General features: G+C 38.2%; 1 protein-coding gene across 2 annotated transcripts in view; it reads right to left on the reverse strand.

The window, feature by feature from the left end:
- LOC115224027 overlaps window positions 1-15,000 on the reverse strand; it is a 131,557-nt gene that overhangs the window by 3,083 nt on the left and 113,474 nt on the right. For both annotated transcript variants that reach the window (XM_029794824.2, XM_029794823.2), the window contains 6 exons: window positions 9,218-9,493; window positions 7,270-7,428; window positions 6,309-6,380; window positions 4,439-4,556; window positions 3,031-3,124; window positions 1,653-1,712 (listed from right to left, as the gene is read on the reverse strand). In XM_029794824.2, coding sequence (XP_029650684.1) covers window positions 1,653-1,712; window positions 3,031-3,124; window positions 4,439-4,556; window positions 6,309-6,380; window positions 7,270-7,428; window positions 9,218-9,493 — 779 coding nt within the window. The remainder of the gene's footprint in view (window positions 1-1,652; window positions 1,713-3,030; window positions 3,125-4,438; window positions 4,557-6,308; window positions 6,381-7,269; window positions 7,429-9,217; window positions 9,494-15,000) is intronic.

The raw sequence follows: 15,000 nt of genomic DNA on the forward strand, positions 1-15,000 counted from the left end.
TGTGTGCCTATGTGTATATGTGTTTGTGTATATGCATGTGTGTGTGTGCATATGCATGTATGCGTGTGATCACTTGTATACACATGTGTGTTTGTATGTATATGCATGTGTGTCTGTGTGTATGTATGCATGTGGGCAAAAATGCTTTGAAACAATGAAAATCCAAAGTAAAACCACAGCCATTCCATATTCAAGTAATTACGGAAGGAAATTATAAATCTTAATAGATCGTTAGTGGCTTGCTTACGAACAGGAAAAACTCTGTCATGTTAAGTGGAAGCAGCAAACACACACCTCTTATAACGCACACGCACAAATACATTACATACTTACACATCACACATACAGACATATATATATATATACACACACACATATATATATATATATATATATACATATATATATAAATATTTACATGCATACATGTATCTTCATATATAAATATATACACACATGCATCTACATGTATAAATACATAACTGTACACATACACATACAAATATATATATATATATATATATATATATATATATATATATATATATATACTGGCTGATCCCATAATAATGCATGAACTTAAGTTGGTAGGGGGTGGGATAAACTGCTTGCATCAACTTGCTATAAAAGCAGGTAGTAATTTTACCTTGTGCTTATTCTTAGTGCAGTTTTGAAGAGTGCAGTTCAATTTTAACAGCTATTTTTTCAAAGATATAATGGAAGTGGCAAAGCATATTTGGCATATTTTGCTTTATGAGTTCAATAAAGGCAACAACGCTATGGAAAGTGTGGGGAATATTAATGCAGTATATGGGAATCGGACAATAAGCATAAGCCAGTGTCAATGGTGGTTCCAGAAATTCCCAAGTCGGAAACTACAGCCTAGAAGACAAGCCTTGTCCTGGAAGATCTGTAGAGCTCAACAAGGACGCCCTGCAAACCCTGGTGGAACAAAATCTCATTGTAACTGTTGAGGAACTAGCAGAGAAGCTTGGATTTGGTCATTCAACCATGCCATTGGAAAAATCAGCAAACTGGGACAATGGGTTCCTCACAAACTTTCCGAGTCTAAGTGCATGCTGAGAGTGAATGTGTGCCCTTCTTTGCTGTTGCGTCTCACAAATGAACCTTTTTCCAACCGAATAGTGACTGGTGATGAGAAATGGGTTCTATATAAAAATGTCAAATGCTGAAAACAGTGGGTAGGGAAAGGAGAAACACTGGCACCCCGGGGCTAAAGAAGGTCTTTTCCCACATAAGGTGCTGTTATCTGTTTGGTGGAATGTGAAAGGTTTAATTCACTTTGAATTTTTAAATCCAAACCAAATAATAACAAAGGAGATCTACTGTGAGCAGCTTGAGTGGCTTATGTCAGCACTAGAAGAAAAACAACCATCTTTTGTTTCAAGACGAAGGGTTTTCTTCCATTAGGATAATGCTCAGCCACATACAGCAAGGATGACATTCCAAAGGTTGGAGTAGTTTGAATGGGAAACAATACCCCACCTACCACATTCACTGGACATTGCCTCATCTGATTATCCTTTATTCCACAGTCTTCAAAATCATTTGAATGGGTAAAATATGAACTCTGTTAAAGGAGGTCACAACAGTACTGGAAGGAGGAGAAGAAGAAGAAGAAGAATACTAACTATTTCTTCTTGTCTTTTTTCTGTTTGGAGTTAATTTTTTTGGCAAATTCTTGGGTTCTCCTGCAAAATAATGAAAACAAAAACAATTTAATTAAGTAAATGAATGAAGGACATTAAAATTAAATTAAAGACAAGAAAATGAATTATAAAAAAATACACTACAGGTCAAAATCTTAAGACCAGTGAAAAAATTGCCAAAATGAACTCCTCGCAGACTAATATCTTCAACTATTTCACATTATAGATTCATTATTGGCAAATAGAAAAGGATATACGAAAACCTAAAGAAATGTTTAACACATAGGAGTGGCTGTGTGGTAAGTAGCTTGCTTACCAACCACATGGTTCTGGGTTCAGTCCCACTGCATGGCACCTTGGGCAAGTGTCTTCAATTATAGCCTGTGGCTGACCAAAGCCTTGTGAGTGGATTTATATATATGTATGTATGTATGTATATATATATATATATATATATATGTATGTGTGTATATGTTTGTCTCCCCAACATCGCTTGACAACCGATGGTGGTGTATTTTCATCCCGGCAACTTAGCGGTTTGGCAAAAAAGACCGATAGAATTAGTACTAGGCTTACAAAGATTAAGTCCTGGGGTCGATTTGTTTGACTAAAGGCGGTGCTCCAGCATGGCCACAGTCAAATGACTGAAACAAGTCTCTTAGGCTGAACCGTTAAATTACGGGGACGTAAACACACCAGCAGCGGTTGTCAAGCGATGTTAGGGTGGGGGGACAAACACAGACACACAAATACACACACATATATATATATACATATACACGGCGGGATTCTTTCAGTTTCCGTCTACCAAATCCACTCACAAGGCTTTGATCGGCCTGAGGCTATAGTAGAAGACACTTGCCCAAGGTGCTACGCAGAGCCATGTGGTTGGTAAGCAAGGTACTTACCACACAACCACTCCTACGCCTGTTGTTCACTATTTATTCATTGTTCCCATTTGTTATTTGTTATGGTCTTAGAATTTTGACCAGGCAAAATATTGTCCACTCAGGTCAATTGCTATGCAAGTACATTTCCCTAAAAAATATTGTTTGTTTTTATACAATGTGTATTTTTTTGCATTAAATGTTAAACATTTCTTTAGGTTTTTATTATATTTTTTTCTGTTTGCCAATAATGAATCCATAATGAAAAATAGTCAAATATATTAGTCTGCAAGGAGTTCATTTTGGCAGTTTTTTTTAACTGGTCTTAAGATGTGGGAAACATGGAGGAACAGATGAAAGGGAAGAGGGCCATGTAGAAGATATAAGGGAATATATAAGGGAGACATGTGGGAGACAAATGAGAGGGACGTGGCGAATGTTGGGGGAAGGGATGTAAAAGTAGGCCAACTTACCGTGTCAGGTCTTCAATATCGACCAGCATTGAATCCTGTTCCATGTGAAGGTCATCTCTGTCTAATAACATCTGAACCAAATCTTCATTGAGACCTGAATAATAATAATAATAATATAATAATAATAATATAATAATAATAATTCATTCATTTTATTGGCCATTTTATTGCAACAGTGTATGGGATATGCGTGTGTGTGTATACTAAGAAATAAATCCTTTGACATCTAAAAAGAAATGTGACAAATGAGCAGTCTACTTGGGGAGGACTGCCCAGTTGTAAAATAATGCCTAAAATATATTCATTTAACCCATGCCAGCTTGGAGAAATGGATGTAAGTAAATATATGATTTTAGATATATATATATGCCAGCCTGGCCCCTGTCCCGGTGGCATGTAAAAGCACCATCCGTTCGTGGCCGTTGCCAGCCTCGCCTGGCCCCCGTGCCGGTGGCATGTAAAAAGCACCATCTGTCCGTGGCCGTTTGCCAGCTCCGTCTGGCACCTGTGCGGGTGGCACGTAAAATGCACCCACTACACTCACGGAGTGGTTGGCGTTAGGAAGGGCATCCAGCCGTAGAAACACTGCCAGATCAGACTGGGCCTGATGCAGCCTTCTGGATTCACAGACCCCAGTTGAACCGTCCAACCCATGCTAGCATGGAAAGCGGACGCTAAATGATGATATATATATATATATATATATATAAAGGGCTGACACACATGATTGGAAAACATAAAGGGACAAAACACGACGAAAGGTTACAAAAGGTTTTGTCCGTTTGTGAAAAAAAAAATGAGTAAAAAGCAGTTTAACAATCAAAAGTTTTAACAACGAAAAACTCCCAATAGAGGAGACGCTTCGAAAAAAGAAAAGGTCTCACGTGGAAAAAATAATAATACTAGTCTCATATCCTATGCAAAATACTTTCTATGTAATCTCAAGTTTTAAAACAAACATAATTTTCATTTTTTTTTTTTTTAGACATTCACTAGTACAACACTAAATACAAAACCAAATATATGGCACACTAGGCATAACAACATCACGAACTTCCAACCTGTTGTCTCTTGAGGTCTCTGGGTGAGACTTGGAGCCAACTTGTACAAATATAAAGCAAAAGTCAAACATAGAATAATAATAATAATAATAATAATAATAACAATAACAACAATAACAAGAGCACTCAGAGAGTGCAAACCTCCACCAAGGCAACACAATAATAATAACAATATTAATAATAGTAGTAGTAGTAGTAGTAGTAGTTTCAAATTTTGTCACAAGGTCAGGGGGTAAGGGGGTAAGTCAATTACATCAACCCCAGAACTTTATTGGTGCTTTATAAATCCTGAAAGAATAAAAGCCAAAAAGCCAAGAAAAAAAAAGAATAAAAACCACAGTTCTTACTTTTAATTTGAGAAAGTAAGTCATTAACGATGACTTGTAACTGAGCAACATTCATGTCCAGAAGGAGTTTCCGCTCCAGTCGTTTCTGTCGTCCATCACCAAATCCTGGTATCCCAACCTTTAACAATAAACAAAACAAAAAAAAACGTCAACGTTATTAATGGTAGTGCTCCAGTAGGGCCATGGCGTACAGAGGAATATCACTTCTCCACCTCACATTCTTTTGCCAAAAAAAAAAAAAAAACAAAAAATAAAAAATTGCTTTCTCCAAAAAAAAAATGTTTGTAATATTGTCTGTCTGTGTGTCTTTTGTAGGCCCCTTAACCCTATAGCATTTAAACCAGCCATATCTGGCTTGTTCAAGTTGAAACCAGTCAGAGGTGGCTTCTTGCATCTATCCTACAATGCCATTCTAAAAATAGAGTGGCTGTGTGGTAAGTAGCCTTTTTACCAACCACATGGTTCCGGGTTCAGTCCCACTGCGTGGCACCTTAGGCAAGTGTCTTCTACTATAGCCTCGAGCCAACCAAAGCCTTGTGAGTGGATTTGGTAGACGGAAACTGAAAGAAGCCCGTTGTATATATATATGTATATATATATATATATATTATATATATAACATTATTGGTGAATTGAAGAAATCACCAATAATGTTTTATTTCAATTATCCGCACCAACGCACGGTTGCAACGCCAGATGGTTGTACCTCCAACCGTGCTGTTCACTGCTGTGATTTTTGCTACTAAGGTATCGGTTAAATTTTGATTAATTCTCTACTACAAGATTATTCATCTTTCTATTTCACATAATATATATTATATATATATATATATATATATTATATATATGTATGTGTGTGTGTTTGTGTGTCTGTGTTCGTCCCCACAACATCTCTACAACCGATGCTGGTGTTATTTATGTCCCCGAACTTAGCGGTTTGGCAAAAAAAGACCGATAGAATAAGTACTAGGCTTACAATATGTTAAATATGATGATGATGATGATGTTGATGATGATAAAAAGAAGCACCTGTGCTGGTGCCACATAAAATACACTCAGTACACACTGTAAAGTGGTTGGTGTTAGGAAGGGCATCTAGCCATAGAAATCATACCAGAACATATAATTGGACCCTGGTACAGTTTTCTGGTTTGCCAGCTCCTATCAAACCATTCAACCCACACCAGAGATTAAAGGATGTTGATATGTAACACCCTACTTCTCATACAATCTACATTTCACAATCCCAGCATATCTTCTACATTCAGTAACCTAGATATCATACAACGTAACATCCTGCTCTGCTTTCTCACGTACATCACACAGCCTACTTTTCAGAGTCCTCGCAGATAATTTACATTAATAACCCACCACAACAGTTTTCTTGCTCAGTTTGGAAATCTTTATATATAAAAGAGAGGTTGTGGTGCTGTCTGTCTCCTACGATTTAGATTCCTAACTACTCCCACATTTTGCGGTGCAGTTTAACCAAAACCGGGTATCTTATAGTCGTGATTCATATCGAGCCCTTCTGGGTATTAGCGCGCGTCTACGATGAGTCTAAGATTTTTAAAAAAATTTACCATCAATTTTTCCCATTTTTTAATGCATTTTTGGCATATATAAGGGAAGTAACTCTCTAAAAATTTATTATTAAATCTCAGAATGTAAAAAGCTACAGTAACACCCCCCCCCCGCTTGTGGTTAGCCATATTGAGATGGCTATTATACTTTACTTCTCTAAAAATGCTTATATAGTTATTTCCCTTACAAACCCAAGCAACGCCGGGCGATACTGCTAGTATTGAAATAAAAGGGCCAGAAGCCAAAACAGATTTGAAATTCTGATCAGCTGAATTTCTCCACTTACCATTTCAGCAATGGGCGACTTTTTCTTCATTTGTTTTTCAACTTCCAACTGCATGTGTGCCATGGTGCTTGCCTAAATGGAAAGACACAACAAAATTACTTTATCATGGGAAGGGGACACCAATAAGGTGCAGGCCTTAAACATAACACACTGTGTCATCATGTTGATGGTAATATGTATCATAACTGTGATGACACTGACCTTAATTTGGAGGGAACAGATCCAAGTGAGTATTAAAGAGGCCTAACTGAGGGAAGAGTTGTTCACATAAGTGTTGAGGAGGATCTTTTCGGTTTGAACGGCAGTTTTTTAAAATAATTTCCACGTAACGAAACACTTTTAAACTTCGTATACTGGTAGAATGTGTTTATGAAACATCTTTTTCTCTTGGCTTTATTGAGAAAATTCTATAGTTTGTAAGATATTTGTTGTTTTTTTTCTTCAGTTTCTGCAATTTCAACCAATCACTGACGTCTATTGAGGTAAAAACCATTCTGTGCTGTATGAATATGTCCCTCGTTTAAGAAACAGATTGGGTTTATTTACATTTGAGAAGAAAAAAAGATACCCTTCCCCCCACCTCTAACCCTAACCCTAAAACAGATTGAAATGCAATAGATCGATACTAGGGTCATAATTATGGGTGACAATTTCATATGACACCGCTAGAAAAAACTGCCGTTCAAACCGAAAAAATCCATTAAGGGACCACAGCTGAAGGGGGTCTTTAAGGTTACATGCTTCTTAAGGTTGATCACATGATTGTTAAGATCACCCACATGGTTGTTAATATTGCCCACAATGTGTCAGGGTAGCCTCGGTGAAGGGGCAAATTGACCCACATGCATCTAAAGTTATCCCACCTTTGTATTAACATGATGTCTTAGCAGAGAGTTCAGTCAACCCACCTAAAACGTCAATGTGCCCCATCTAAAAAAAGGGGCAGGTAGGGTTAACTCACCTGAGCAAGAGCTAATTTGGCCTCTTCTTGTAACTGGGCCTGTTTTTTGAAGAAGTCTTCTTCTTCGCTCTCGGCATCCACTTTCTTCCTGGGAGGTTTTGGGGGAGCAACTTGCTGCATGTTGTGGTCCCTGAGATGCCTGGACCAGTTGGACTTCAGCTGGAAAGAACCAAAAAAAAAAACGATAACAATAGTTGAAGAAAAAAACAAACAAAAAGTAATAGTGGCTGTGTGGTAAGTAGCTTGTTTACCAACCACATGGTTCCGGGTTCAGTCCCACTGCGTGGCACCTTGGGCAGGTGTCTTCTACTATAGCCTCGGGCACACCAAAGCCTTGTGAATGGATTTGGTAGACGGAAACTGAAAGAAGCCTGTCGTATATATATATATGCGTGTGTGTGTGTCTGTGTTTGTCCCCCTAGCATTGCTTGACAACCGATGCTGGTGTGTTTACGTCCCCGTCACTTAGCGGTTCGGCAAAAGAGACCGATAGAATAAGTACTGGGCTTACAAAGAATAAGTCCCGGGGTCGATTTGCTCGACTAAAGGCGGTGCTCCAGCATGGCCGCAGTCAAATGACTGAAACAAGTAAAAGAGAGAAAAGAGAAATTAAATACAAGAGCAGATTCAGATTTGAACTTGGCAGGATTTGAACACAGAACCTGAGGAGGTGGAACAGATACACAAATACAAGACAATTTAATAATTCTGCCAATTCACCACCCTTTAATTTCTTACATAGGAACTTGGAATTTGGATGGGATAGTCAATGAAATATGTGTGTGTGTGTCTTTTTTTTTTTCTATGTCTTCCCTTCTCCTATGTTTCCGACGAAGAGCTCCGCTCGAAACGTTAAACCCTCCTTCTTTCCTGAGCGTCCAATAATACTATATTTGTTCCACGTCCTCGCGTTGTTGTGTTTTTTTTTTGTGCTTTCTTGTTTGGATTAACTTTATATATACACATACATACACAACAGGGGGGATGAAGAATTCCTAGCTTTAAGGGTATCGTGAAAAGCTTGGTTGGAGGCCCAACCGTCTGACTTCTTTTGCAGGGATTAGAAAAACTGAAGGACCACTGCAATAAGTGTGTGAATTTGAGAGGAAAATATGTTGAATAAAATCATAATTAACTGATTCTCCTGGATTTTCTTTTAACCAAAGCCAGGAACTTTTCAGCACCACAACTGACCATTATCTGGTGGCCCTTGCAGTGTTTTGCAGATCCACACCATTTGCAAGGGTTTTAGAGCCTGGTTCCCTGTATAAGGATAATTTCTTCTGAGAAATCTTGAGGCTCTTAAAGGGTTCATTATGAGTGCTAAGCTTCTGTTTATATATGAAGTGATTCAAAAATTCTTTTTGAAAAGGGAAAGGGGGCCACTATATGGTCTTGGCCTCACAGAAATAGCAACCAAATCTCCTGCAAATTGTCTTGAAAAACAAAGGACACATTGGGAAATATTGATCAAGGGATATACAACAACAACAACAGCAACAACAGCAAGTGGAAGAGGAATGGCCCAATGGTTAGGGCAGTGGACTCACGGTCGGAAGATCGCGGTTTTGATTCCCAGACCAGGCATTGTGTGTGTGTTTATTGAGTGAAAACACCTAAAGCTCCACGAGGCCCCAGCAGGGGGTGGTGGCGACCCCTGTTGTACTCTTTCTCCCCAACTTTCTCTCACTTTTTCTTCCTGTTTCTTGTCCCCGACTTCCTACGCAACCACTGAGCCTGGATGCGCATTCATCCATCCATCCATCGATGCTCTCGGTGTCGGGGAGTTGACCTGCTTTCTCTTCTGCGGGTCTTACGAATAGCAAAGGACCACGTTTCAGACTTCTCCCACTACAGCTGGGACGAAGGCCGCTTCACTCAACAAACAAACAAACAAACAAACAAACAGCAATAACAACAACAGCAACAATTAATGGATCTTCCTTACATCGGAGAAATTCCTGTAACTCGATGAACTGGGCAACTTTTGTTGGGTAGCCACATTTTCGATGGAGGCAGATGCTGGTTCTGTTGGACCAACATCGGCTTCGCCAGGATTGGCGGTAGGGGCTTTCTCGCTCATAAAGCATAGTTGCAGATTCATCCCAGTCGAATAACGCGACTGCGCGTTGGCTTTCTTGTAGAGACGGTCGGTGTTGTAGAGGTCTTCGTCCCCTCCCATGGCCAACTTACGACGAATTTCTTCCCGATCATTGCAGTGTGACTGGAAACAAAAAAGAGAGAAAGAAAAAGGAGTTTAGTGAGGAATACATATCGGAAGGAACATAAGACAGTTTCAATCATTAGTCCTCAATTGTCAGTCACCATTTGTCAACAACAACTCACAATTTGTCAATCATTACTCACAATTTGTCAATCATCACTCGCAATTTGTCAATCATCACTCACAATTTATCAATCAGCACTCACAATTTGTCAATCAGCACTCATAATTTGTCAATCATCACTCATAATTTGTCAATCATCACTCAATTTTTCTATCACAAGTTGTTATTTGTCAATCATCACTCACAATTTGTCTATCATAAGTCACCATTTGTCAATTATCAGTCATTTCTCAATCGTCATCATCATCTTAACCCTTTGGCATTTAAACAGGCCATATCAGACTCAATATTCTATCCATTTTAATTTCAAATTACCAGATCCAGCCTCTCACACCTACCCTACAACATCCTTCTAAAAAAAAACCAATCACATCATCAAAATCTTGAAGCTGCAACATAATGAATGATTAATTAAAAACAATGAGAATAAATAACTCATTACATCTGACAGAATAATCTAAATGCTAAGAGGTTAAAGTCCACTTTTTACCAAGCTTACATGGGTCAGATGGAATTTGTTGAGGCAGATTTTATACAACCAGATGCCCTTCCTGTCACCAACCTTTACCTGTTTTCAAGCAAGGTAATGTTTCCCCATGACTGGACATGCTTTTACAGGAGATTAGAAACGAGGGCTCAGTTTGTATGATGGTGACACTTATTTATAACTCTCTTGTGATGTCAAAACAACACACATACACACACACACACACACAAACTATCCTGTGATGTCAAAATATACACGAGTTTTACATGAGCTACTTTAAGTTTTATGCTTGGACAGTACAGTAATCAGAAGCACTCATATAGTGAACCAGGCAAAGTCAACCTCAACAGAATTTGAATTCAGAACATAAAGGTGGATGAAATGCCACTAAGCACTTTGTCTGGCATAACAATTCTACTAGCTTGTGACCTTTGATAGTGTTAATAATAATAATGATGATGATGATGATCCTTTCTACTATAGGCACAAGGCCTGAAATTTTGAGTAAGGGGACTGGGCGATTACATCGAACTCAGTGTTTCACTGGTGCTTAATTTATTGACCCTGAAAGGATGGAAGGCAAAGTGGACCTCTGTAGAATTTGAACTCAGAACATAAAGATGAACAAAATACTGCTAAGCATTTTGTCCATTGTGCTAACATTCTGCCAGCTCACCACCTTTGGCAGTGTTAATAATAATGATGCTAATAATAATAATAATAATAATAATGATAATAAGAGCACTCAGAGAGTGCAAACCTCCACCAAGGCAATACCAACGTTCTCTCAACAGTTAGCCAGAGATGATTTTTAAAATGAGAATATCTGAAATAAACTTGACTGCTCTCATAAACGAGAATACTAAAAATGAACCTGATTGCTCTCAGAAATTAAGTAAAAAAAACAGGAAATATAATCCAGAATCCTTGTCCAGTACTGGATCAATCTCAAAATCTAATCAGTTTGTGTCAGTCACGAGGCCAAACATCCCTGAAAGTTTCATCCGAATCCATCCAGCGGTTCTTGAGATATCTTGTCCACAGACAAACATGACTGAAAACAATACCTCCGCCTTCTCTAAGTTTCGATAATGGTTTCAAATTTTGGCACAAGGGCTGCAAGGTGGGGCCATTGGGTAAGTCAATTACATTGACTCGAGTATACTCTTTACTCTTTTACTCTTTTATTTGTTTCAGTCATTTGACTGCGGCCATGCTGGAGCACCGCCTTTTAGTCGAGCAAATCAACCCCGGGACTTATTCTTTGTAAGTCCAGTACTTATTCTATCGGTCTCTTTTGCTGAACCGCTAAGTGACGGGGATGCAAACACACCAGCATCGGTTGTCAAGCAATGCTAGGGGGTCAAACACAGACACACATACATATATATATACATATATACGACAGGCTTCTTTCAGTTTCCGTCTACCAAATCCACTCGCAAGGCATTGGTCGGCCCGGGGCTATAGCAGAAGACACTTGCCCAAGATGCCATGCAGTGGGACTGAACCCGAAACCATGTGGTTGGTAAGCAAGCTACCTACCACACAGCCACTCCTGGGTATACTGATATTTATTTCATCAACCCCGAAAGAATCGAAGACAAAGGTGACCTCAGTGGTATTTGAACTCAGAGTGCAAAGAACTGGAATACACAGCACTAAGCAATTTGTCCAAAGAACTAACAATTCTGTCAGCTTGCCACCATTCTCTAAGAATAATGACAACAATTCCTTATTTCAAAAATTTTGCAGAAATTTGTTGGAGGGTGGGGAGGGAGTACAGAGGTTGGAACCAACCCTCAAATCTATTACTGTTTGTTCACTTTATTGTGCACCCTCCCTCCAAAAAGTATTTAAATATTTTTACCATATTTCTTCCAACGAGCGAGCGCAACAAACATTGCTGGCATGTCAAAGTAAAATGATAGAAGAGGGTGGCAAAGGGGTAGCAGGGGTAGATAGATAATGTTTAAGTTGGAATTATTTTGGAAAGTTAATGGCAGTTTTGGGGGGGGGGAGGAAGAGGAAATGAGGTTGTTTTGTTATTTTTTTTGGTTTTTTTGCTTATTTAAAAGAAAAACTAGGGAAGATGTATGTGAGAAGAGACACACCTCGCAGAAGAGTGGAAGAATTCCAATGAGATGTGCCATCGTCTTAGAGGTGAAGTTTGGTTGTTGGTGGCACAAACTCACTTTTGAAATGAGATCATTTGTCAGTATGACGTCAATAACTCTGTAATCAACACCACCACTAAACCAGAACCACCGATAATAATAATAATAATAGTAGTAGTAGTAGTAGTAGTAGTACTAGTAGTAGTAGTAATAATGATGATGGTAATAATAATAACAATAGTAGTAGTAATAGTAGTAATAATAATAATAATAATGATGATAATAACAATAATAATAATAGTAGTAGTAGTAGTAGTGATAATAATAATAACAATAGTAATAATAATAATAATAGTAGTAGTAGTAATAATAATAATAACAATAGTAGTAGTAATAGTAGTAATAATAATAATGATGATAATAATAACAATAGTAGTAGTAATAGTAGTAATAATAATAATAATAATATTAGTAATAGTAGTAATAATAATAATGATAATAATAACAATAGTAGTAATAATAATAATGATGATAATAACAATAGTAGTAGTAGTAGTAGTAGTAATGATAATAATAATTGTTGTATTTCGGAATAATAATAATAATGTGGTAGATAAAGGAAAAAAGGAAACCAAGATGATAGATATTGCAATACCTGGAGATGCATGCATAAGTGACAAAGAACTAGAAAATACTGGAAAGTAGAGACTACTAAAAGACAGAATTGCAAGAATGTGGACCATGAGGAGAGTGTCTGTCATTCCAGGAGTTGTTGGGGCACTCGGAACACTAGGAACCAAGTTCTAGAAATATGTGTCAAAGAAATGGGAATTGCCATGAGAGCAGAGCAAGCCCCAAAAAACAACTGCTCTGCTGGGGACAGCTAGGGTTTTTAGATTGGTACTTGGATGTTGAATGTCTCCCACGATAATTAACAACCAAGTATCAAAGCTTTTAATGTGACCCTGTGAGACCAATGACAGGGGAAGAGATGCTGTGAGCAGCATCATAACCATTTGTTGAGAGGAATTCTTTGGTGGGGTTGGGTAATTCACCTTTGGAAACATGGGTGTAGAAAATGAAGGACAGTATATTTTAGATGGAAAAAGAACTTCATCTTAATTTTGAAAAATAAAAGAAGCATAAAAAAAACTGCGTTGTTTATGGGATGACCCAATATACATCATGAACATAGTCTCTATATATATCGTGAGCATACTGTGTGTATGCATGTATACACACACACACACATATATATATATACAAGGCGCAGTGAATAACCTGTCATCTAATTAATGCAAAAATGAAAATAACACTGACATCTCATTTAATAGATATATTTACCAAAATTACATAAAAATATCTTGAAAAATTAAAGAGTAAATTTATTCAATAAAATCGTCTGGCTTCAACCACAACCTCCAGATGACTTTGGAATCACCTGCAACTCTTCTGGACAGTCTCCTTGTTTAAGTTGGTGAATGCTGCCATAATCCTTGCATTTAGATCATCTTTGGTGTTACAAGGAGTTTTGTTGGTCTCTCGCTTAACTGCATCCCACACATAATAGTCAAGGGGGTTCCAGTCTGGGGAGTTAAGTGGCCAGATGTTAGGGGTCATGTGGATGCAGAAATTGCCAGACGGCCATGACTGGGTTCTCTTGCTTGTGTGGCATGGTGCAGAGTCCTGTAGCTAGATATAAGGTCTTCCAGCAGCCACCCTCTTGACCCAGGGCAGCACTACCTCCTCCAGACACTTGATGCAAGCCTCCGTGTTGAGTGTGAGGCTGTGTGGGAAGATGAATGGAGGTGTAAAATCACTATCACTAGTGATCACTCCAGACACCATGATGTTGACTGGATGTTTGATTTTTATCACTCTTGGTACATGTCCTCAGATTGATACCCTAACACTCTGAAATGTTTGTATTGAAGCTTCCGGCATGAATACCAAGCAGCACAGCATGTCGTTTCCAAATTTCTGGTAGAGTGAATTGTGTTGTGTTGCTGTTTTTCTCACAGACTGTACCCAACTGACCCTACTATACTGTGTAGTCGACAAAATCATAAACAAACAATGCGTGAAATTACAAATATAAAATGGTGACAATTTACCCACTGCACCCTTGCCAGTGGCACATAAAAAGTCCTGTTCAAGCGTGGTCAATACCAGTGGCACATAAAATGTACCATTCAAGTGTGGTCGATGCCAGTGCCACCTGACTTGTTCATGCCGGTGGCACACGAAAAGCACCCACTACACTCTCAGAGTGGTTGGCATTAGGAAGGGCATCCAGCTGTAGAAACTTTGCCAGATCAGACTGGAGCCTGGTGCAGCCTCCTGGCTTGCCAGTCCCCAGTCAAACCGTCAACCCATGCCAGCAAGGAAAGCAGATGCTAAACAACAATGATGATGATGATATATGTGTGTGTGTGTATATACATATATGTATGTATATATATATATATATATATATATATATATATATATATATATATATGTATGTGTATATGTATATATATATGTGTGTGTGTGTGTATATATATATATATATATATATATATATCAGGAGCATAATCTTCATCTTCAACATTTACATCATTATTGTTTACCCACAGACCTTTGCTCTGATCAAAGGAACTTGAGATAAAAGACATTCCAGTTATGACCATTCCATTGCTTTCAAGTATTGTGGAGCCTAGACTACCCGATCCAATGTGGGTCCACTTCTGGCTTTTACATTTTTTTTAACTTTTGGGGATTTTTTTTCTTAAACGCT

Source organism: Octopus sinensis, linkage group LG24 (genome assembly GCF_006345805.1).
Source record: "Octopus sinensis linkage group LG24, ASM634580v1, whole genome shotgun sequence".
NCBI lineage: Eukaryota > Metazoa > Mollusca > Cephalopoda > Octopoda > Octopodidae > Octopus > Octopus sinensis.